Below are 23,119 nucleotides of genomic sequence, written 5' to 3' on the forward strand. Positions count from 1 at the left end.
ATATATCTTTTTAGGATAATTAAGTGACATTCATAGAATTCTAGAATTCATCTGCAGATTTAAAAAACTTAACAATAAATTAAAGAATAAATTTAATTTTCATAATGGAAGTATTGTGAACTGGTATCATTTATTTTCTTTTTTTATTGAAAAAGATTCTTCTTTCATAGAACATATCCTGACCACACTCCCATTCCATTCTACCCACCTCTTCACCATTATCTCATCCCCCAGATTCACTCACATCTGTTTTCTCTTCAGAAAAGAGCAGGCCTTCAATAGACAACAACCAAATAGGACAAAACAAGGTACAATAAGACAAGGAAAAACCCCTCCAACAAACCAATATGGGAAAAAGAATCCCAAGACCAGGCAAAGGAGTTAGAGCTATACTTCTTCCATTGTTAGGAGTTGCACAAAGACACCAGACAAAGAAGTCATAACACATGTACAGATGATATTCTAGAAAGCAGTCTAGTGAAGAAAGTGAAATATGTCATACATACAATGCAATTATTTTAAACACATTTTGCTTCTTATTCTTTGGAGTGCATCTTTCACATCTTTATTCCTCAAACTATAAATCAGAGGATTCAGCATGGGGATTACAAGTGTATAAAAAAGGGAAGTCACTTTATCTTGATCTAGGGAATAGGAAGAACTTGGCCGGAAATACATGAAGAGCATAGTTCCTTGAAAAATTGCAACTGCAGTCAAGTGTGATGTACAGGTAGAAAAAGCCTTTATCCTCCCAGCAGCAGAGCTGATCTTCAAGACTGATGAGATGATGTAACAATATGAAATAAGCACTCCAGAGATGGTGCTCAGTTCAATGAAACCAAACACGGTGAATATGACTAACACATTGACCTGTGTATCTGAACAAGACAGTACTAACACTGGAGGAATATCACAGAAGAAATGATTAATCTCATTAGACCCACAGAAGCATAAGTGGAATGTCAATGTTGTATGTATCAAAGCATCTGCTAATGCCACAGAATAAACACCAATCAATAATTGGAAGCACACTTTCCTGGACATATCTACTACATACATTAGGGGGTTACTAATGGCCTTATATCGATCAAATGCCATCACTGCCAGAAGCACACACTCGGCATCTATGAATATACAGAAAGTGAAGAACTGCATAGCACAGCCAAGAAAAGGAATAGACCTCCTGTTCTTGGACAGGAGGTCTACAAGCATCTTGGGACCAACTGCAGTGGAATAGCAAAGATCAGAGAAAGAAAGATGGCTGAGAAAAAAGTACATTGGTGTGTGGAGCTGGGTATCCATTCTGATTAAAATGATCATTCCAACATTTGTCAGCAGATTCGTGAGATAAACAACTAGAAACATAATGAATAAAAATACTTTTACCTCGGGGTTATTTGTAATTCCCAAAAGGAGAAATTCTGTCAATGAGGAGCAATTCCCGTTATCCATGAGTTTTTTGGTTTTGTTCTAAAAATTTACAAAAGTCACAATACAATAATAATTTAGTGTTCATTTTTACTTGTCAAGTACAGAACAGTATTTAATATAACTAAGCCTTACATTATTTAGTCCTTCAGGAAATTTTTATAAATCCTTAAAACATTTTGAAAACCATGTATTAATCAGCACAGCAATTTTATAAGAGCAAGGAGCAGAAAGTTCGTAATCTTTGTATCTATATGTTCATGTATTTGTTCAGTACAATATTGCTTGCTCTCTTACACTTTTTATTAAGCAGTATATTTAAATATATAGAACATGCTTCCATATCTGACATGCTGTAGGGTTATATTAAGTAATATAATAATAATTAAAATATCATATGCTGAATTAATGTTTTTAACTGTTATAGGCTCTTAGTCACTGCTTTTGCTTCAACATCATTTGTCATTCACAAATACCTATGATTTAATATATGAAAAGAATTATGGCACTAAGTCAATATAAATTTTACTGAATATGAAACATCATTAACTGAAATGTCTGTCACCAATCATCATTATGTGCCACACATATGAATATCACCTACATGAGCCCAAATGCCAAAAATAAAATAAACTGAGAAGAGGAATTAGTTGTGACATAAAACAGGAAACTTTTCTGCTGGCCATTGATTTCTAAATTGGTCTTTTAAATTTTTTTGTTATATTTTCACTATTTAAAAGAATTAAATTTTAAATATAAATTATATTTTAAATATAAATGCTTTTTGTCATAGTCTTCTTTTCTCCCAAGTCCTTCCAAATACTTTCATGATCACTCTCTAACAAATTTTAATATCTTTCTCAGAAAACATGAAAGATCTCAACAAAATATTCTCAAATCAAGAAAACAAAATACTCTGCCCCCAAAACAAAAAAGACAACACCAAAGTATAACCAGGTAGAAGCAAAATAAACAACCTGTGAAGTCCATTTTCTGTTGGTCAATACTGAACATGTGGTTAGTCCTCAAGTGTTTATATACTCTGTGTCACTCTATTTAAAAAACTGATTTCTCTCTCCATATAATAAATAGTTGTAATTGCAGTCCCCTATTTATTTTGTGGACCTACTTTTGTATATTTATTGTATACAGCTGTTTAGTCCTTTGATTTATATGAGAACTAGAACATGGGCTATGAAATGTATATTTTTAAAACTCCAATGGTTTTTCTTGAGTGTGGGTTTGGATGAACAAATATGAGAAATTTCAATGTGGAATGGGCAGAATTATTTGAATAAATCTAGAACAAATTTTCAATTGGCATGTGGCAACCAACGGACAAACAGTATGTATTTTTACTAGAACAGAAAACTTGCATTCTGTATTGGTAGAAAACCATGTGTTCTTAAAACTCTCACTGCTAATGAAAATGTAGAGACATAAAATTCATTAAGATTGAAAGAAGAATATCAATGACCATTTACTAGAACTTGTTTTTCCTTTTTTTTTTTGCCCAATAATTCAGTGTTAAACAACTTATTTACAATTAAATAGCTTGAATTTTATTGCTTTCAAAGAAAATGAAATGTAATGTATTTTGTTTGAGAGCACTTTATTCAGAAACCTACCTGAGATGAGTGTCTTCCTATGTTATTCTCTTACCACTGAACAACAGGTATATCCATTTATTTCAACTAGAGACTGTTGGGACTTAACTCTCTTAAGGCTCTTCCTTACTCTTCTTAATCAAATGTAATTAATTAGATGTCTGAGTATACCTTCCCTTACAAGTCAGGAAAGCTCTACCAAAGTTTTACATTTTCATCTTTGTTAGTGAATTCAACTTTAATCTTGATTAATGGCAGGCATTGACTAGATTACTTTTACTGATGTGCTTCATGGTTATCATGAGTTGATTCAATTGTACTGAAAGTAGAAATCTAAAAAAAAAAATGAAAACCATTGATAATGTTCATATTAATTTGTGTTTATTCTATTTCTTCAATTTTGACTATTTCTTCAGTTTCGACCAAGTATTCTGGACCAAGTAAAAAGTATGAGAGTCTTACATGATTTTATCAAGTCTTTACTTCAATCATTTCCCTGTCTGCATAAATATCATTACAATCTCAAAGGCAAGTAGTATAATTTTGATCCCTGTTAACCTAACAGACACATTAATATGCATTTTTGCAATCCCTTGAAGAGATACCTGTGTAATTGTTCATTAAAAGTGTATGTAAATATTTGTATATAAAGAAACTAATAGATGTTCAAAACAACCCACAAAAAATACACATGAGGTTTGTTTTAAGTAATAAATTTTTTGTGCTCAGGATAATTAACTTTTTTTTCCACCTAATAGCATATTTATACACTCTCTGAAGTAGTTGATGACAGATGCTATGGTTGACCTTTTCCGTCTTTGACATGAACCACATTTTTGCCATGTTGAATTAGACGAAAACATTACACTTGCAAAGATCAAGCCATTTTGTTTCCAAACACATTAAACAGGTAATTTCTTTATAGTATTTATCTTTTCTATCAGAATATTTTAAATATTATTCAACTTTTGTTGGCTTAGTCATGTTCGCCTATTATACAACTAGTGAACTAACAATTGAAGCCTCCTTTGATGCCCCTGATTTACAACCCCGACGTACTTAAACCAAATTCTAACACCACATCTGTATAGATGTTGAAAGTTTTACGTTTCATCTGTACTTAGGATTTCCTCCTCCTTAAACTTTTTTTTTTGTTTTTTTTTTTGTTTTTTTTTTTTTTTTTTTACTAACTTGAGTATTTCTTATATACATTTCGAGTGTTATTCCCTTTCCCGGTTCCCGGGCAAACATCCCCCTCCCCCCTCCCCTTCCTTATGGGTGTTCACCTCCCAACACTCCCCGCATTGCCGCCCTCCCCCCATAGACTAGTTCACTGGGGCTTCAGTCTTAGCAGGACCCAGGGCTTCCCCTTCCACTGGTGCTCATACTAGGATATTCATTGCTACCTATGGGGTCAGAGTCCAGGGTCAGTCCATGTATAGTCTTTAGGTAGTGGCTTAGTCCCTGGAAGCTCTGGTTGCTTGGCATTGTTGTACTTTTGGGGTCTCGAGCCCCTTCAAGCTCTTCCAGTTCTTTCTCTGATTCCTTCAATAGGGGACCTATTCTCAGTTCAGTGGTTTGCTGCTGGCATTCGCCTCTGTATTTGCTGTATTCTGGCTGTGTCTCTCAGGAGTGATCTACATCCGGCTCCTGTCAGTCTGCACTTCTTTGCTTCATCCATCTTGTCTAATTGGGTGGCTGTATATGTATGGGCCACATGTGGGGCAGGCTCTGAATGGGTGTTCCTTCAGTCTCTGTTTTAATCTTTGCCTCTCCCTTCCCTGCCAAGGGTATTCTTTTTCCTCATTTAAAGAAGGAGTGAAGCATTCACATTTTGATCATCCGTCTTGAGTTTTGTTTGTTCTAGGGATCTAGGGTAATTCAAGCATTTGGGCTAATAGCCACTTATCAATGAGTGCATACCATGTATGTCTTTCTGTGATTGGGTTAGCTCACTCAGGATGATATTTACCAGTTCCAACCATTTGCCTACGAATTTCATAAACTCGTTGTTTTTGATAGCTGAGTAATATTCCATTGAGTAGATGTACTACATTTTCTGTATCCATTCCTCTGTTGAAGGGCATCTGGGTTCTTTCCAGTTTCTGGCTATTATAAATAAGGCTGCGATGAACATAGTGGAGCACGTGTCTCTTTTATATGTTGAGGAATCTTTTGGGTATATGCCCAAGAGAGGTATGGCTGGATCCTCAGGCAGTTCAATGTCCAATTTTCTGAGGAACCTCCAGACTGATTTCCAGAATGGTTTTACCAGTCTGCAATCCCACCAACAATGGAGGAGTGTTCCTCTTTCTCCACATCCTCGCCAGCATCTGCTGTCACCTGAGTTTTTGATCTTAGCCATTCTCACTGGTGTGAGGTGAAATCTCAGGGTTGTTTTGATTTGCATTTCCCTTATGACTAAAGATGTTGAACATTTCTTTAGGTGTTTCTCAGCCATTCGGCATTCCTCAGCTGTGAATTCTTTGTTTAGCTCTGAACCCAATTTTTTAATAGGGTTATTTGTTTCCCTGCGGTCTAACTTCTTGAGTTCTTTGTATATTTTGGATATAAGGCCTCTATCTGTTGTAGGATTGGTAAAGATCTTTTCCCAATCTGTTGGTTGCCGTTTTGTCCTAACCACAGTGTACTTTGCCTTACAGAAGCTTTGCAGTTTTATGAGATCCCATTTGTCGATTCTTGATCTTAGAGCATAAGCCATTGGTGTTTTGTTCAGGAAATTTTTTCCAGTGCCCATGTGTTCCAGATGTTTCCCTAGTTTTTCTTCTATTAGTTTGAGTGTGTCTGGTTTGATGTGGAGGTCCTTGATCCACTTGGACTTAAGCTTTGTACAGGGTGATAAGCATGGATGGATCTGCATTCTTCTACATGTTGCCCTCCAGTTGAACCAGCACCATTTGCTGAAAATGCTATCTTTTTTCCATTGGATGGTTTTGGCTCCTTTGTCAAAAATCAAGTGACCATAGGTGTGTGGGTTCATTTCTGGGTCTTCAATTCTATTCCATTGGTCTATCTGTCTGTCTCTGTACCAATACCATGCAGTTTTTATCACTATTGCTCTGTAATACTGCTTGAGTTCAGGGATAGTGATTCCCCCTGAAGTCCTTTTATTTTTGAGGATAGCTTTAGCTATCCTGGGTTTTTTGTTATTCCAGATGAATTTGCAAATTGTTCTGTCTAACTCTTTGAAGAAATGGATTGGTATTTTGATGGGGATTGCATTGAATCTGTAGATTGCTTTTGGTAAAATGGCCATTTTTTCTATATTAATCCTGCCAATCCATGAGCATGGGAGATCTTTCCATCTTCTGAGGTCTTCTTCAATTTCTTTCCTCAGTGTCTTGAAGTTCTTATTGTACAGATCTTTTACTAGCTTGGTTGAAGTCACTCCAAGGTACTTTATATTATTTGGGTCTATTATGAAGGGTGTCGTTTCCCTAATTTCTTTCTCGGCTTGTTTCTCTTTTGTATAGAAGAAGGCAACTGATTTATTTGAGTTAATTTTATACCCAGCCACTTTGCTGAAGTTGTTTATCAGCTTTAGTAGTTCTCTGGTGGAACTTTTGGGATCACTTAAATATACTATCATGTCATCTGCAAATAGTGATATTTTGACCTCTTCTTTTCCGATCTGTATCCCTTTGATCTCCTTTTGTTGTCTGATTGCTCTGGCTAGAACTTCAAGAACTATATTGAATAAGTAGGGAGAGAGTGGGCAGCCTTGTCTAGTCCCTGATTTTAGTGGGATTGCTTCAAGTTTCTCTCCATTTAGTTTAATGTTAGCAACTGGTTTGCTGTATATGGCTTTTACTATGTTTAGGTATGGGCCTTGAATTCCTATTCTTTCCAGGACTTTTATCATGAAGGGGTGTTGAATTTTGTCAAATGCTTTCTCAGCATCTAATGAAATGATCATGTGGTTCTGTTCTTTCAGTTTGTTTATATAATGGATCACGTTGATGGTTTTCCGTATATTAAACCATCCCTGCATGCCTGGGATGAAGCCTACTTGATCATGGTGGATGATTGTTTTGATGTGCTCTTGAATTCGGTTTGCCAGAATTTTATTGAGTATTTTTGCGTCGATATTCATAAGGGAAATTGGTCTGAAGTTCTCTTTCTTTGTTGTGTCTTTGTGTGGTTTAGGTATAAGAGTAATTGTGGCTTCGTAGAAGGAATTCGGTAGGGCTCCATCTGTTTCAATTTTGTGGAATAGTTTGGATAATATTGGTATGAGGTCTTCTATGAAGGTTTGATAGAATTCTGCACTAAACCCGTCTGGACCTGGGCTCTTTTTGGTTGGGAGACCTTTAATGACTGCTTCTATTTCCTTAGGAGTTTTGGGGTTGTTTAACTGGTTTATCTGTTCCTGATTTAACTTCGATACCTGGTATCTGTCTAGGAAATTGTCCATTTCCTGAAGATTTTCAAATTTTGTTGAATATAGGTTTTTATAGTAAGATCTGATGATTTTTTGAATTTCCTCTGAATCTGTAGTTATGTCTCCCTTTTCATTTCTGATTTTGTTAATTTGGACGCACTCTCTGTGTCCTCTCGTTAGTCTGGCTAAGGGTTTATCTATCTTGTTGATTTTCTCAAAGAACCAACTTTTGGTTCTGTTGATTCTTTCTATGGTCCTTTTTGTTTCTACTTGGTTGATTTCAGCTCTGAGTTTGATTATTTCCTGCCTTCTACTCCTCCTGGGTGTATTTGCTTCTTTTTGTTCTAGAGCTTTTAGGTGTGCTGTCAAGCTGCTGACATATGCTCTTTCCTGTTTCTTTCTGCAGGCACTCAGCGCTATGAGTTTTCCTCTTAGCACAGCTTTCATTGTGTCCCATAAGTTTGAGTATGTTGTATCTTCATTTTCATTAAATTCTAAAAAGTTTTTAATTTCTTTCTTTATTTCTTCCTTGACCAGGTTATCATTGAGTAGAGCATTGTTCAATTTCCACGTATATGTGGGCATTCTTCCCTTATTGTTATTGAAGACCAGTTTTAGGCCGTGGTGGTCCGATAGCACGCATGGGATTATTTCTGTCTTTCTGTACCTGTTGAGGCCCGTTTTTTGACCAATTATATGGTCAATTTTGGAGAAAGTACCATGAGGAGCTGAGAAGAAGGTATATCCTTTTGCTTTAGGATAGAATGTTCTATAAATATCCGTTAAGTCCATTTGGCTCATGACTTCTCTTAGTCTGTCGACATCACTCTTTAATTTCTGTTTCCATGATCTGTCCATTGATGAGAGTGGGGTGTTGAAATCTCCCACTATTATTGTGTGAGGTGCAATGTGTGTTTTGAGCTTTAGTAAGGTTTCTTTTACGTATGTAGGTGCCCTTGTATTTGGGGCATAGATATTTAGGATTGAGAGTTCATCTTGGTTGATTTTTCCTTTGATGAATATGAAGTGTCCTTCCTTATCTTTTTTGATGACTTTTAATTGAAAATTGATTTCATTTGATATTAGAATGGCTACTCCAGCTTTCTTCTTCTGACCATTTGCTTGGAAAGTTTTTTTCCAGCCTTTCACTCTGAGGTAGTGTCTGTCTTTGTCTCTGAGGTGTGTTTCCTGTAGGCAGCAGAATGCAGGGTCCTCGTTGCGTATCCAGTTTGTTAATCTATGTCTTTTTATTGGGTAGTTGAGGCCATTGATATTGAGAGATATTAAGGAATAGTGATTATTGCTTCCCGTTATATTCATATTTGGATGTGAGGTTATGTTTGTGTGCTTTCATTCTCTTTGTTTTGTTGCCAAGACGATTAGTTTCTTGCTTCTTCTAGGGTATAGCTTGCCTCCTTATGTTGGGCTTTACCATTTATTATCCTTTGTAGTGCTGGATTTGTGGAAAGATATTGTGTAAATTTGGTTTTGTCATGGAATATCTTGGTTTCTCCATCAATGTTAATTGAGAGTTTTGCTGGATACAGTAACCTGGGCTGGCATTTGTGTTCTCTTAGGGTCTGTATAACATCAGTCCAGGATCTTCTGGCCTTCATAGTTTCTGGCGAGAAGTCTGGTGTGATTCTGATAGGTCTCCCTTTATATGTTACTTGACCTTTTTCCCTTACTGCTTTTAATATTCTTTCTTTATTTTGTGCGTTTGGTGTTTTGACAATTATGTGACGGGAGGTGTTTCTTTTCTGGTCCAATCTATTTGGAGTTCTGTAGGCTTCTTGTATGTCTATGGGTATCTCTTTTTTTAGGTTAGGGAAGTTTTCTTCTATGATTTTGTTGAAGATATTTACTGGTCCTTTGAGTTGGGAGTCTTCACTCTCTTCTATACCTATTATCCTTTGGTTTGATCTTCTCATTGAGTCCTGGATTTCCTGTATGTTTTGGACCAGTAGCTTTTTCCGCTTTACATTATCTTTGACAGTTGAGTCAATGATTTCTATGGAATCTTCTGCTCCTGAGATTCTCTCTTCCATCTCTTGTATTCTGTTGGTGAAGCTTGTATCTACAGCTCCTTGTCTCTTCTTTTGGTTTTCTATATCCAGGGTTGTTTCCATGTGTTCTTTCTTGATTGCTTCTATTTCCATTTTTAATTCCTTCAACTGTTTGATTGTGTTTTCCTGGAATTCTTTCAGGGATTTTTGCGATTCCTCTCTGTAGGCTTCTACTTGTTTATTAATGTTTTCCTGTGTTTCCCTAAGTGTGTTCATGTCTTTCTTGAAGTCCTCCAGCATCATGATCAAATATGATTTTGAAACTAGATCTTGCTTTTCTGGTGTGTTTGGATATTCCATGTTTGTTTTGGTGGGAGAATTGGGCTCCGATGATGCCATGTAGTCTTGGTTTCTGTTGCTTGGGTTCCTGCGCTTGCCTCTCGCCATCAGATTATCTCTAGTGTTACTTTGTTCTGCTATTTCTGACAGTGGCTAGACTGTCCTATAAGCCTGTGTGTCAGGAGTGCTGTAGACCTGTTTTCCTCTCTTTCAGTCAGTTATGGGGACAGAGTGTTCTGCTTTCGGGCGTGTAGTTTTTCCTCTCTACAGGTCTTCAGCTGTTCCTGTGGGCCTGTGTCTTGAGTTCACCAGGCAGCTTTCTTGCAGCAGAAAATTTGGTCTTACCTGTGGTCCCGAGGCTCAGGTTCGCTCGTGGGGTGCTGCCCTGGGGCTCTCTGCAGCGGCAGCAACCAGGAAGACCTGTGCCGCCCCTTCCGGGAGCTTCAGTGCACCAGGGTTCCAGATGGTCTTTGGCTTTTTCCTCTGGCGTCCGAGATGTGTGTGCAGGGAGCAGTCTCTTCTGGTTTCCCAGGCTTGTCTGCCTCTCTGAAGGTTTAGCTCTCCCTCCCACGGGATTTGGGTGCAGAGAACTGTTTATCCGGTCTGTTTCCTTCAGGGTCTGGCGGTGTCTCTGGCAGGGGTCCTGCCGCTCCTGGGCCCTCCCCCACGGGAGCCCAGAGGCCTTATACAGTTTCCTCTTGGGCCAGGGATGTGGGCAGGGGTGAGCAGTGTTGGTGGTCTCTTCCGCTCTGCAGCCTCAGGAGTGCCCACCTGACCAGGCGGTTGGGTCTCTCTCTCACGGGGTCTCGATAATTAACTTTTTAAGGTGTATTTTATATTAAGTATATCATAAAAAACTTTAAAAGTCTCTTCATTTTTTAACTAAGCTCTGGTTGTTATTATTTCAGAACTTCAGTAATTCAGATATATTAGAAGCACTAGAAGCAGTGTGTCTAAATTATTTCATTTAGTGTTTGAGATAATGCAGTTAATTCTCCCTCAACTCTTCTCCCCTGAAATCTCCCACATGTCACTCTTTTCTCTATTATATCCATAGCCTTTTTAAAAAAATTAATTGAAATTCTTCTGGTTATTCACTTTTTGTCTTGCTCACTGCTCTCCTCCAGGTCACCTCCTCCCACAATCCTTCCCCCATCCCCTTTGCCTTTTCATGGGAGCAGGTGGGTGCCCCCTTGGGTATTCCCATCACCCTAGCACTAAAATCTCTTCTGTAAGACTAGTCACTCCCTTTTCCTCTGATGCCAGACAAGGCAGCCCATATTAGAATATATCCCACAGACAGTTAACATATTTTGAGATAGCACCTGTTCCAGTTATTCAGGGTGCATACAAACATCAAGCAGCATTATCTGCTATGTATGAGCAAGGAGGCCTAGGTCCATCCTGTGTATGTCCTTTGGATGGTGATTCAGACTCTGAGAGCCCCAATGGTCCAGAATAGTTAACTCTGCTTGTCTTTCGGTGGAGTTCCTATCCCTTTTGGGACCATAGTCCTTCTTCCTATTTTTCCATAGAGTTATTCCAGCTACATTAACTGTCTGTGGGTGTCTGTATCTTTCTTGGTCAGCTGTTAGGTGGCGTCTCTAAAAGGACAACATGCTCCTGTTAGTATGCATAACAGAGTATCATTAATAGTCTTAGAGATTAGTGCTAGCTCATGGTATGTGTGTCAAGTTGGGCCTGTTATTGATTGGCCATTCCTTTAATCTCTGCTCCCTCCCTCATCCTGCATTACTTATAGAGAAGATAAATTTTGGGTTGAAAGTTTTGTGGATGGGTTACTGTCACTCCACTGGGGTTTCTGCATGTTAGATACCACAGACTCAAATATTCTAAACCAGAAGGAAGGACCAAGCAAGGAAGCTTGACTCTCACTTAGAAGGGGAAGAGACAGATGGTAATTGAGGGAGAAAAGGGGATACAGAAAAGAATGGGGGATTCAGGATCTGGTATGGAGAAGGACAGGAGAAATGGCTAGATAACCATGAAAATGAATGGAATTCTTAAACTGATTCAGGTGAGGTGGTGAGGTGACATCCCCAGGAGGAGGCAGATACCTGGGATACAGGAGGGACCTAAAAACCAATGAGGGTGACCTTAGATATGACTTATTACATTGGGGATATGGAATCTGAAGGGATCTCCACAGATATTTTTTAAATAACATTTTCTATGCAACTTATTCAGGTCATATTTCCTGTCTCCCAGTTCTTCTCCTAACTTCCATGCACTCAGTGTAGATAAACATAGAACATACCCCCCCTCATCTTGTTCTCTCATCAATCAAAAATCAGGCAAACAAAAGGAATAAAAAAGAGAAAAAAGCAGATAAGAAATACACACACATACACACAATATAAAAAAAACCACAAATTTAACAACCATCATATAGAAGTAAAATTCTATTAAAATATTCCTATTAAGCAATTTTAGAAAAACATTGATTTCCTTTTTTGTTGGCCATCTACTGCATTGTAGGCATAGTGCCTCCATTAACTGTGGTGAACATACTCAAACTTCACTGATGAAGATTAATTATATTCCCTTGAAATCACATACCGATTCCAGATAGTTTCTTTGTTTGAGTCCTTCTGAACTCTGGGACCTCATCCTGTTTTGAACCTGTGCGGTCCCTGTGTTGGTGCCAATTTTTGTGGCAGTTTTTCTTATATACATCAGACCTTTAGTTTTGAGGAGACACTGTTTCAAAGAGAAGTCCTTCTACTATGGGTAGGAACATCTTTCTGTCTTTTCTGCTCTGCTCCCTGAGATCTGAGAAATTTTGATTATAAGATCCAATTTAGGACAGTATGCTACAAATTTTTCAGTGTTTACATGTTACCTAGTTGTGGTTCTCTTTTCAAGTTCCCATCTACAGTATGTGAAAACTTCTCTGATGATGGCTGATTGAGGGATTTGTCTATGAATATGGTAGGATGTCACTAGAAATCCTTCTATAGCTATGTTCCTATAGTAGAATAATAGTATTTAGTTTTCCCCTATCCCCATGGCCTATTCAGTCTATGTTTCATGGGCACCAATACAGTTTTGGACATGAATTACATCCTGTGGAGTGAACGCAGATCCAGTTAGAGTAGGTGATATCTATCAGAACATCTTGACACTTTTGTATCATCATTTCATATAAAAAGTCTCAGACTTTTTACTTAGTTTAGTGATTACATTTCTCCTTAATAATAAACAGAGTACCTGTTAGTACCATGAACACTACAGTACCAGGATGAGGTCAGTAAGGATGAAGGGGCTAATTAGGCACAAGATCAAGATTCCAATGTTCAATGACATATCTGTGTTATCATAAAAGCAGAAGGCATTTTACTTGGTTTATGGCAAGAAAATAGTTTTGGCAATAGCCTGAGATGTTTAATCATTTCCAGGGAGGAAGCATGCCATTAGGACAGGGTTTTGAAGTTTTAATAGCCCAGGCCAGACACAGTCTTGATCTTTTTGCCATATGCTTATAAATGAAATATAAGCTCCAAGATACTGCTCCAGTTCCATGCCTGACTAAAAACATGATTATTGACTTAATGTCTTAGTCAGGGTTTGTATTCCTGCACAGAACAAAACCAAGAAGCCAGCTGGTGTGGAAAGGGTTTATTCAACTTATATTTCCATGTTGCTGTTCATCACCAAATGAAGTCAAGACAGGAACACACATAGCATAGGAACTTGGAGGCAGCAGTGGATGCATAAGCCATGGAGGAATGCTACTTATTGGCTTGCCTCCCATGACTTGCTCAGCTTGCTGTCTTATAGATCCCAAGACTACCAGCCCAGGGATGGCACCACCAAAATGGGCCCTCCTACACTTGATCACTAATTGAGACAATGGCTTACAACGGGATCTCATGGAGGCATTTCCTCAAGGGAGGCTTCTTCCTCTGTGATAACTCCAGCTTTTGTCAAGTTGACACATAAAAAGCAGCCAGTACATATAATGTTCATGAATTATACCTTAGATATTATAAGAATCTTACAATTAAATATAAGACACGTTGGTCGTGCTGTCCCTTGTACCACAATAAAATAGAAGCTAAGACAAACCATATCCTCCAAAGACTATATCTTACTGCAGAATTTTTTGCCCATCATTAATGTTGCTTCTCTATTCTTAGGAACCAAAAATTTGCAAACAGACTAGATACCTAATAACTGAGTAAAGTACTGGGATTTTAGGTTTACACAATGGGATGTTATTTAGCTGTTTAAAATGTTCTGAACTTTTGGGTTTCCTAGAGGCAACACCAATTCTGTGGATCCCAGATAAGAACCCATTATATACTATATGACCATCAAATACCGTTAAAACACATCAAACAGGAGGAAACTGCAACCATACCCTGAGCTCCATTTTCTAATGCATGACTCCACCCGTTTTCCTTGAGGCCATGCCTTTACCAGCCATAAACTGCCCCTCCCAAACCCCACCCAGTCCCACAACTTCCGCAGATGACCTTGCATTTGATGTGGACTCTTTTAAAACTTGTAACCATCTTTTTATTTATACTTCTGGCCCGATTGCTGTGATTTATGAGATCAATATTCTACTTTAGCCTTGCCCTTCTGGAGTCATAAGTGTCTTTCCTATTCCTGTTAATTTCTTTGTCCAGAAATGAAAGTCTATCTCATAATGTCTTTGAATAGGTTTTCTGTCTTCATTTGTTTATTTATCTCTTTCTTTAAACACATTAACTCAATACTATGTGTGTTTAGTCATGATCTAAATTTCTGGATGTTCTGGCCCTAAATGATTTAGTGATTGCTACTTAATAATTTTGGATTTTTTTAGTTGAATCAAAGTTGTAGTGCTCCGTTGTGCTCTCTTTTTGATCATTTTTCTTCAATACCTTCTATTTATGATGCTTCAAATATAATGTGATATATATTTATATATTATATTCATATGATTTATAATACACATTGTATGAATATAATGAAGATAGTGCAATGTGGTTCAATTAACTAATTGAGAGTCTGTCAGCTAAGGCCTAAGCTCTGAAATAGTAAAAGGTCGCTGTGTAATTATTTGGGGGACAAGCTGGTTAATGAGTGACTCACACCACATTAATTTCCAGCACTAATTAACATATAGAGAATATTAATAATTAACTTTTATGTCAGCTTCTGTTTCCAAGTTCTGGTGCTGGTCAACTTCTTCCCTGACTTCCTTCCCTGATTATCAGTAATGAGGAAGCAAAACCCAAATAAACATTTTCCTCCCCTACTTTAGTAAGTTATAGGTTTTTATCACAGCAATAGTAATCATAGCTAGGACAGAAATTTGAACCAGGATGGTGTAATATTGTTGAGACAGACCTGACCTTGTCGTTTTAGAGAGGATAGTGGATGACTTTGAAGTCTACTGAAACTTTCTGAAGAAAAAAATTAGCCATTGAGTGTTGAGACCTCACTCAGCTGTGGTGTAAGGGCTAAGCAGAGGAAGCAGTGCAGATGATAAAGGACTGACCTCTGAAGTTTCACAAGTAAGAAAGACTGTCCTGGGCCATTTGTATGAAGAATCTGTGGTATTTAGTGTATTCAACTGTAGCTGAATAATTAGGTGTGATTATCAAGGGACAAGAGCCACTAAAGTAAAACCTTTGTATTGGTGGAAAAATAAAAACTTGTAAGCTAGGGTTGACAAATAAGCTTTGGTTAAGAAAAGTTCTGATCAAATCTTCTGGAAAGGTTTTTCTCGTTATCTGTAGAGAACATTTAATCCAACAATATGGCTTTTCAGCCAAGGAATCATATCCAAAGAAATGATCCAGACAGAACGCAGACATTCCCAGGATTACAGCATGTTATGTTAGTACACACCTTTAATCCCTAACAGTTAAGGTAAGGTTAGTTTGTAGAAGCCATAAGCCATGTTGGACAGCAATGTCCAATTTAGCAGCAGGCAAAGTGATATACTGGAGGATTTGACAGAATGAGGATATACCCAGTTCACACAAGAACAGCACATGAAAGAGAGGCTACTTATGAGTAACCGGAGGATGGGGGAAAGGATGGAGGGAGGTGGTGTGTGAAGGGTATGTATAGCAGTTTTACTGGGAATAGTTTTACAAATACAGGTTACACGGAGCATGCTAAGAATGTCTAATGGCTGAAAAGCACTTAAAGAAACAATCATCTTCTGATCAACAGACCCTAGGAAACTGGGTAATAAATTTGTCTCAAGAAGGTTGCATGGATCTCACAAAGAAAGACAAAGTAGTCATTGGAGGTGCCCCACGGAAGGAAACTGGATGAGAAATGAGTCAGGAGGAGAAAAGGATGGATCAGATGTGTGTGAGGGCATTTTGGGCATCTCTGGGACTAGCTGGCAATATGGGATGGAGGAGGTTGCAGACAGTCTATCTGAGATTACTGCCAGCAGGGTATGTGGGAGAGGTCTTGGAGACAGAATGGAAATTAGTGTGGGGCAAATCTGGGACTTACTGGAGACTTAGCATAGGAGGCTTCTGTAAGTCTATGTGGATCACGCTAGCTAAGACTCCTACAAACTGGGGATTGGAGATTGAATTGGCCACCTCTATAGGCCAGGAGGGACTTCCACTGGAGGGAGGGAGATATTAATCCTCCCTTTATTTTTAAGTACTGTATAAACAGAGCAGTTTTTTTGTCAATGTGATAGTATACTAGTAAAAAATGAGTATATCTGTAAAGAACAAGTACTTTTAAAGTAATGAACTAATTTGCTCACCATTTTTATTGGTTATTTTATATATTTATATTTCAAATATTTTCCCCTTCCAGATTTCCCCTCTGCAAACCCCTTATCCCCTCCCCCTCCCTGCTGCCTCTATGAGGAAACTCCCACACCCACTCTTCCACTCCCATCTCATTGCCCTAACAACATTCCCCTACACTGGGGGATCAACTCTCCACAGGACCAAGGGATTTCCTTCCCATTAATGCCAGATAACTCAATCCTCTGCTACGTAAGTAACTGGATCCATGGGTCCTTCCATGTGTACTCTTTGGTTGGTGGTTTATTCCCTGGGAGCTCTGGGGTTCTGGTTGGTTGGCATTCTTGTTTATCCTATGGAGTTGCAAACCCTTTTATCTCCTTCAGTGTTTCCCCTAACTTCTCCCTTGGGGTCCCTGTGCTCAGTCTGATGGTTGATTGCAAGCATCTGCATCTACATGGTCAGGTTCTGGCAGAGACTCTCAGGGGAAAACCATATCATGTTGTTACCGAGCACTTCTTGGCATCACTATTAAGACAGAACTGGCATGGTGGGACAAATCTAAACAAGGACCACATCCCAGAATGCTCTTTAACTTTAAGTAATCTATTAGCTCTTAGATGAATGCATCGATGTGTTTAACAGTTGAAAAAAACCAAAGCTGCCATAATGCTATGAACTCTGAAAACACCATTCCACAACACTCAGAAGTGTAGAAATTTTCCCAGAAGGACTTTTTTCCATCTCACATTGTTTCTGTGATGTCACCCTAAGTTTTCAAATATAAAATTGCAATATTCTTCTTTCCCTCAGTAGTTAATAACTAAGTACAATTGGGAGAGCATTGTTTTTCCTTTGTACCACTCAAGAAGACTTTGTAAAGTCCTGGAACTGTTTTCAGATACACTGGATCTTTCTAACAGTTGTGTTTCATTTTTGTGAAAATATTCTATAGTGAACTTTATAAGTAAAATATAAAGTCAATGCATAAATAGATAAAACACTGTACCTAATAAAATTATTCACTAAATGAGAACTGGATACCCTATGACTTTCTTCCAAGGTTCATGAATGGACAGGATTTGAACTGGTGGCTGGAGCAGCCTGGAGTAAAACAATATATTCTGGATCTAAAAGACCCATGTCATCATTAATTCAACGGTTATGGTTGTTGGCACAGGATCAAGTCACTCAACATCCCAATGTAAAGCAAGGAAGTCCTCATGTACTCGGTCAAGAGACAGAGAGTCAGTGGCTGCTGGAAGATAGTGAGCCAGTTTTCTTTAAGTATATGGCCTCTGGTTGGTCAAGCATCATCTAGGTATATCTCCATACCTAAAATATATCCTGAAAACATGAATAAAATTTAACATGCTATCAAGACAACAATAACAAAAATCAAGCAAGAGAACATGAAGACATAAATGAGTATATGATAAAGATATGAGGGAAGGAATTAGTGTGAATATGAAAAAATATGTTAATTATATGTTTAATGTTTTAAAGAATAATGTGTTAAAATAGAAAATGGCTTCATAAAATAGTACATTTAGGGGTGATTAATTTTTTTGGAATCATTGACAAAGGTAGAGAATGTGAAGGACGATATTATTTAGAATATAAATGATATATTTAGTAAGCAGGAAAAGTGGAAAATAACTCATAAAATCAAATGGAAATTATATTTTATTTTCAAACCTATCACTACAATTTCCTTGTATACTTAAGCTGCAGTGGTTACTTGCTGGTACAACAAGGGGACTTGGAAAAACATATCATTATATTAGATACATAAGATTATTATATAGACCACTATTTCTTATTTTAAATGCAAAATAAATATTTTATTATACTGTCAAAAATACTACTACTACCAACACCACCACCATTTGTATAGGAGTTTGTCTTCACTCAGTCAAATATTAGAAATATTTGGAGAACAGGTGCGTTGTAGTAAGACAAACAGGATAAAGAAGCATTGTTTTTTCCTGGTTGCTGCCGCTGCAGAGAGCCCCTGGGCAGCACCCCACGAGCGAATCTGCGCCTCGGGACCACAGGTAAGACCAAATTTTCTGCTGCAAGAAAGCTGCCTGGTGAGCTTGGGACACAGGAAAGCAGAATTTCTCTAGGACCTGGCACGTTCTGTGTTTACCGGAAGTCCCACACCCGCGGATCCCGGCCCCAGCAGCTCTCTGCTGCCAGACCCGGTGAGAGAGACCCAACCGCCTGGTCAGGTGGGCACTCCTGAGGCTGCAGAGCGGAAGAGACCACCAACATTGCTCACCCCTGCCCACATCCCTGGCCCAAGAGAAAACTGTATAAGGCCTCTGGGCTCCCGTGGGGGAGGGCCCAGGAACGGCAGGACCCCTGCCAGAGACACCGCTGGACCCTGAAGGAAACAGACCGGATAAACAGTTCTCTGCACCCAAATCCCGTGGGAGGGAGAGCTAAACCTTCAGAGAGGCAGACAAGCCTGGGAAACCAGAAGAGACTGCTCCCTGCACACACATCTCGGACACCAGAGGAAAAAGCCAAAGACCATCTGGAACCCTGGTGCACTGAAGCTCCCGGAAGGGGCGGCACAGGTCTTCCTGGTTGCTGCCGCTGCAGAGAGTCCCTGGGCAGCACCCCACGAGCAAACTTGAGCCTCGGGACCACAGGTAAGACCAAATTTTCTGCTGCAAGAAAGCTGCCTGGTGAACTCAAGACACATGCCCACAGGAACAGCTGAAGACCTGTAGAGAGGAAAAACTACACGCCCGAAAGCAGAACACTCTGTCCCCATAACTGACTGAAAGAGAGGAAAACAGGTCTACAGCACGCCTGACACACAGGCTTATAGGACAGTCTAGCCACTGTCAGAAACAGCAGAACAAAGTAACACTAGAGATAATATGATGGCGAGAGGCAAGCGCAGGAACGCAAGCAACAGAAACCAAGACTACATGGCATCATCGGAGCCCAATTCTCCCACCAAAACAAACATGGAATATCCAAACACACCAGAAAAGCAAGATCTAGTTTCAAAATCATATTTGATCATGATGCTGGAGGACTTCAAGAAAGACATGAACACACTTAGGGAAACACAGGAAAACATTAATAAACAAGTAGAAGCCTACAGAGAGGAATCGCAAAAATCCCTGAAAGAATTCCAGGAAAACACAATCAAACAGCTGAAGGAATTAAAAATGGAAATAGAAGCAATCAAGAAAGAACACATGGAAACAACCCTGGATATAGAAAACCAAAAGAAGAGACAAGGAGCTGTAGATACAAGCTTCACCAACAGAATACAAGAGATGGAAGAGAGAATCTCAGGAGCAGAAGATTCCATAGAAATCATTGACTCAATTGTCAAAGATAATGTAAAGCGGAAAAAGCTACTGGTCCAAAACATACAGGAAATCCAGGACTCAATGAGAAGATCAAACCTAAGGATAATAGGTATAGGAGAGAGTGAAGACTCCCAGCTCAAAGGACCAGTAAATATCTTCAACAAAATCATAGAAGAAAACTTTCCTAACCTAAAAAAAGAGATACCCATAGACATACAAGAAGCCTACAGAACTCCAAATAGATTGGACCAGAAAAGAAACACCTCCCGTCACATAATTGTCAAAACACCAAACGCACAAAATAAAGAAAGAATATTAAAAGCAGTAAGAGAAAAAGGTCAAGTAACATATAAAGGCAGACCTATCAGAATCACACCAGACTTCTCGCCAGAAACTATGAAGGCCAGAAGATCCTGGACTGATGTCATACAGACCCTAAGAGAACACAAATGCCAGCCCAGGTTACTGTATCCAGCAAAACTCTCAATTAACATTGATGGAGAAACCAAGATATTCCATGACAAAACCAAATTTACACAATATCTTTCTACAAATCCAGCACTACAAAGGATAATAAATGGTAAAGCCCAACATAAGGAGGCAAGCTATACCCTAGAAGAAGCAAGAAACTAATCGTCTTGGCAACAAAACAAAGAGAATGAAAGCACACAAACATAACCTCACATCCAAATATGAATATAAAGGGAAACAATAATCACTATTCCTTAATATCTCTCAATATCAATGGCCTCAACTCCCCAATAAAAAGACATAGATTAACAAACTGGATATGCAACGAGGACCCTGCATTCTGCTGCCTACAGGAAACACACCTCAGAGACAAAGACAGATACCACCTCAGAGTGAAAGGCTGGAAAACAACTTTCCAAGCAAATGGTCAGAAGAAGCAAGCTGGAGTAGCCATTCTAATATCAAATAAAATCAATTTCCAACTAAAAGTCATCAAAAAAGATAAGGAAGGACACTTCATATTCATCAAAGGAAAAATCCACCAAGATGAACTCTCAATCCTAAATATCTATGCCCCAAATACAAGGGCACCTACATACGTAAAAGAAACCTTACTAAAGCTCAAAACACACATTGCACCTCACACAATAATAGTGGGAGATTTCAACACCCCACTCTCATCAATGGACAGATCATGGAAACAGAAATTAAACAGTGATGTCGACAGACTAAGAGAAGTCATGAGCCAAATGGACTTAACGGATATTTATAGAACATTCTATCCTAAAGCAAAAGGATATACCTTCTTCTCAGCTCCTCATGGTACTTTCTCCAAAATTGACCATATAATTGGTCAAAAAACGGGCCTCAACAGTTACAGAAAGGCAGAAATAATCCCATGCGTGCTATCGGACCACCACGGCCTAAAACTGGTCTTCAATAACAATAAGGGAAGAATGCCCACATATACGTGGAAATTGAACAATGCTCTACTCAATGATAACCTGGTCAAGGAAGAAATAAAGAAAGAAATTAAAAACTTTTTAGAATTTAATGAAAATGAAGATACAACATACTCAAACTTATGGGACACAATGAAAGCTGTGCTAAGAGGAAAACTCATAGCGCTGAGCGCCTGCAGAAAGAAACAGGAAAGAGCATATGTCAGCAGCTTGACAGCACACCTAAAAGCTCTAGAACAAAAAGAAGCAAAAACACCCAGGAGGAGTAGAAGGCAGGAAATAATCAAACTCAGAGCTGAAATCAACCAAGTAGAAACAAAAAGGACCATAGAAAGAATCAACAGAACCAAAAGTTGGTTCTTTGAGAAAATCAACAAGATAGATAAACCCTTAGCCAGACTAACGAGAGGACACAGAGAGTGCGTCCAAATTAACAAAATCAGAAATGAAAAGGGAGACATAACTACAGATTCAGAGGAAATTCAAAAAATCATCAGATCTTACTATAAAAACCTATATTCAACAAAATTTGAAAATCTTCAGGAAATGGACAATTTCCTAGACAGATACCAGGTATCGAAGTTAAATCAGGAACAGATAAACCAGTTAAACAACCCCAAAACTCCTAAGGAAATAGAAGCAGTCATTAAAGGTCTCCCAACCAAAAAGAGCCCAGGTCCAGACGGGTTTAGTGCAGAATTCTATCAAACCTTCATAGAAGACCTCATACCAATATTATCCAAACTATTCCACAAAATTGAAACAGATGGAGCCCTACCGAATTCCTTCTACGAAGCCACAATTACTCTTATACCTAAACCACACAAAGACACAACAAAGAAAGAGAACTTCAGACCAATTTCCCTTATGAATATCGACGCAAAAATACTCAATAAAATTCTGGCAAACCGAATTCAAGAGCACATCAAAACAATCATCCACCATGATCAAGTAGGCTTCATCCCAGGCATGCAGGGATGGTTTAATATAAGGAAAACCATCAACGTGATCCATTATATAAACAAACTGAAAGAACAGAACCACATGATCATTTCATTAGATGCTGAGAAAGCATTTGACAAAATTCAACACCCCTTCATGATAAAAGTCCTGGAAAGAATAGGAATTCAAGGCCCATACCTAAACATAGTAAAAGCCATATACAGCAAACCAGTTGCTAACATTAAACTAAATGGAGAGAAACTTGAAGCAATCCCACTAAAATCAGGGACTAGACAAGGCTGCCCACTCTCTCCCTACTTATTCAATATAGTTCTTGAAGTTCTAGCCAGAGCAATCAGACAACAAAAGGAGATCAAAGGGATACAGATCGGAAAAGAAGAGGTCAAAATATCACTATTTGCAGATGACATGATAGTATATTTAAGTGATCCCAAAAGTTCCACCAGAGAACTACTAAAGCTGATAAACAACTTCAGCAAAGTGGCTGGGTATAAAATTAACTCAAATAAATCAGTTGCCTTCTTCTATACAAAAGAGAAACAAGCCGAGAAAGAAATTAGGGAAACGACACCCTTCATAATAGACCCAAATAATATAAAGTACCTTGGAGTGACTTCAACCAAGCTAGTAAAAGATCTGTACAATAAGAACTTCAAGACACTGAGGAAAGAAATTGAAGAAGACCTCAGAAGATGGAAAGATCTCCCATGCTCATGGATTGGCAGGATTAATATAGAAAAAATGGCCATTTTACCAAAAGCAATCTACAGATTCAATGCAATCCCCATCAAAATACCAATCCAATTCTTCAAAGAGTTAGACAGAACAATTTGCAAATTCATCTGGAATAACAAAAAACCCAG

General features: G+C 38.5%; 1 protein-coding gene across 1 annotated transcript; it reads right to left on the bottom strand.

Annotated features, from left to right (window-relative positions):
• Nucleotides 1-513: 513 nt before the first annotated feature.
• Nucleotides 514-1,452, bottom strand: Or5w15 (olfactory receptor family 5 subfamily W member 15). Its single transcript, NM_001000661.1, has one exon. The coding sequence runs from the start codon at nucleotides 1,450-1,452 to the stop codon at nucleotides 514-516; it is 939 nt and encodes a 312-aa protein (NP_001000661.1).
• Between the last annotated feature and the right edge of the window lie 21,667 nt (nucleotides 1,453-23,119).

This window comes from Rattus norvegicus, chromosome 3 (assembly GCF_036323735.1).
Source record: "Rattus norvegicus strain BN/NHsdMcwi chromosome 3, GRCr8, whole genome shotgun sequence".
Classification (NCBI taxonomy): domain Eukaryota; kingdom Metazoa; phylum Chordata; class Mammalia; order Rodentia; family Muridae; genus Rattus; species Rattus norvegicus.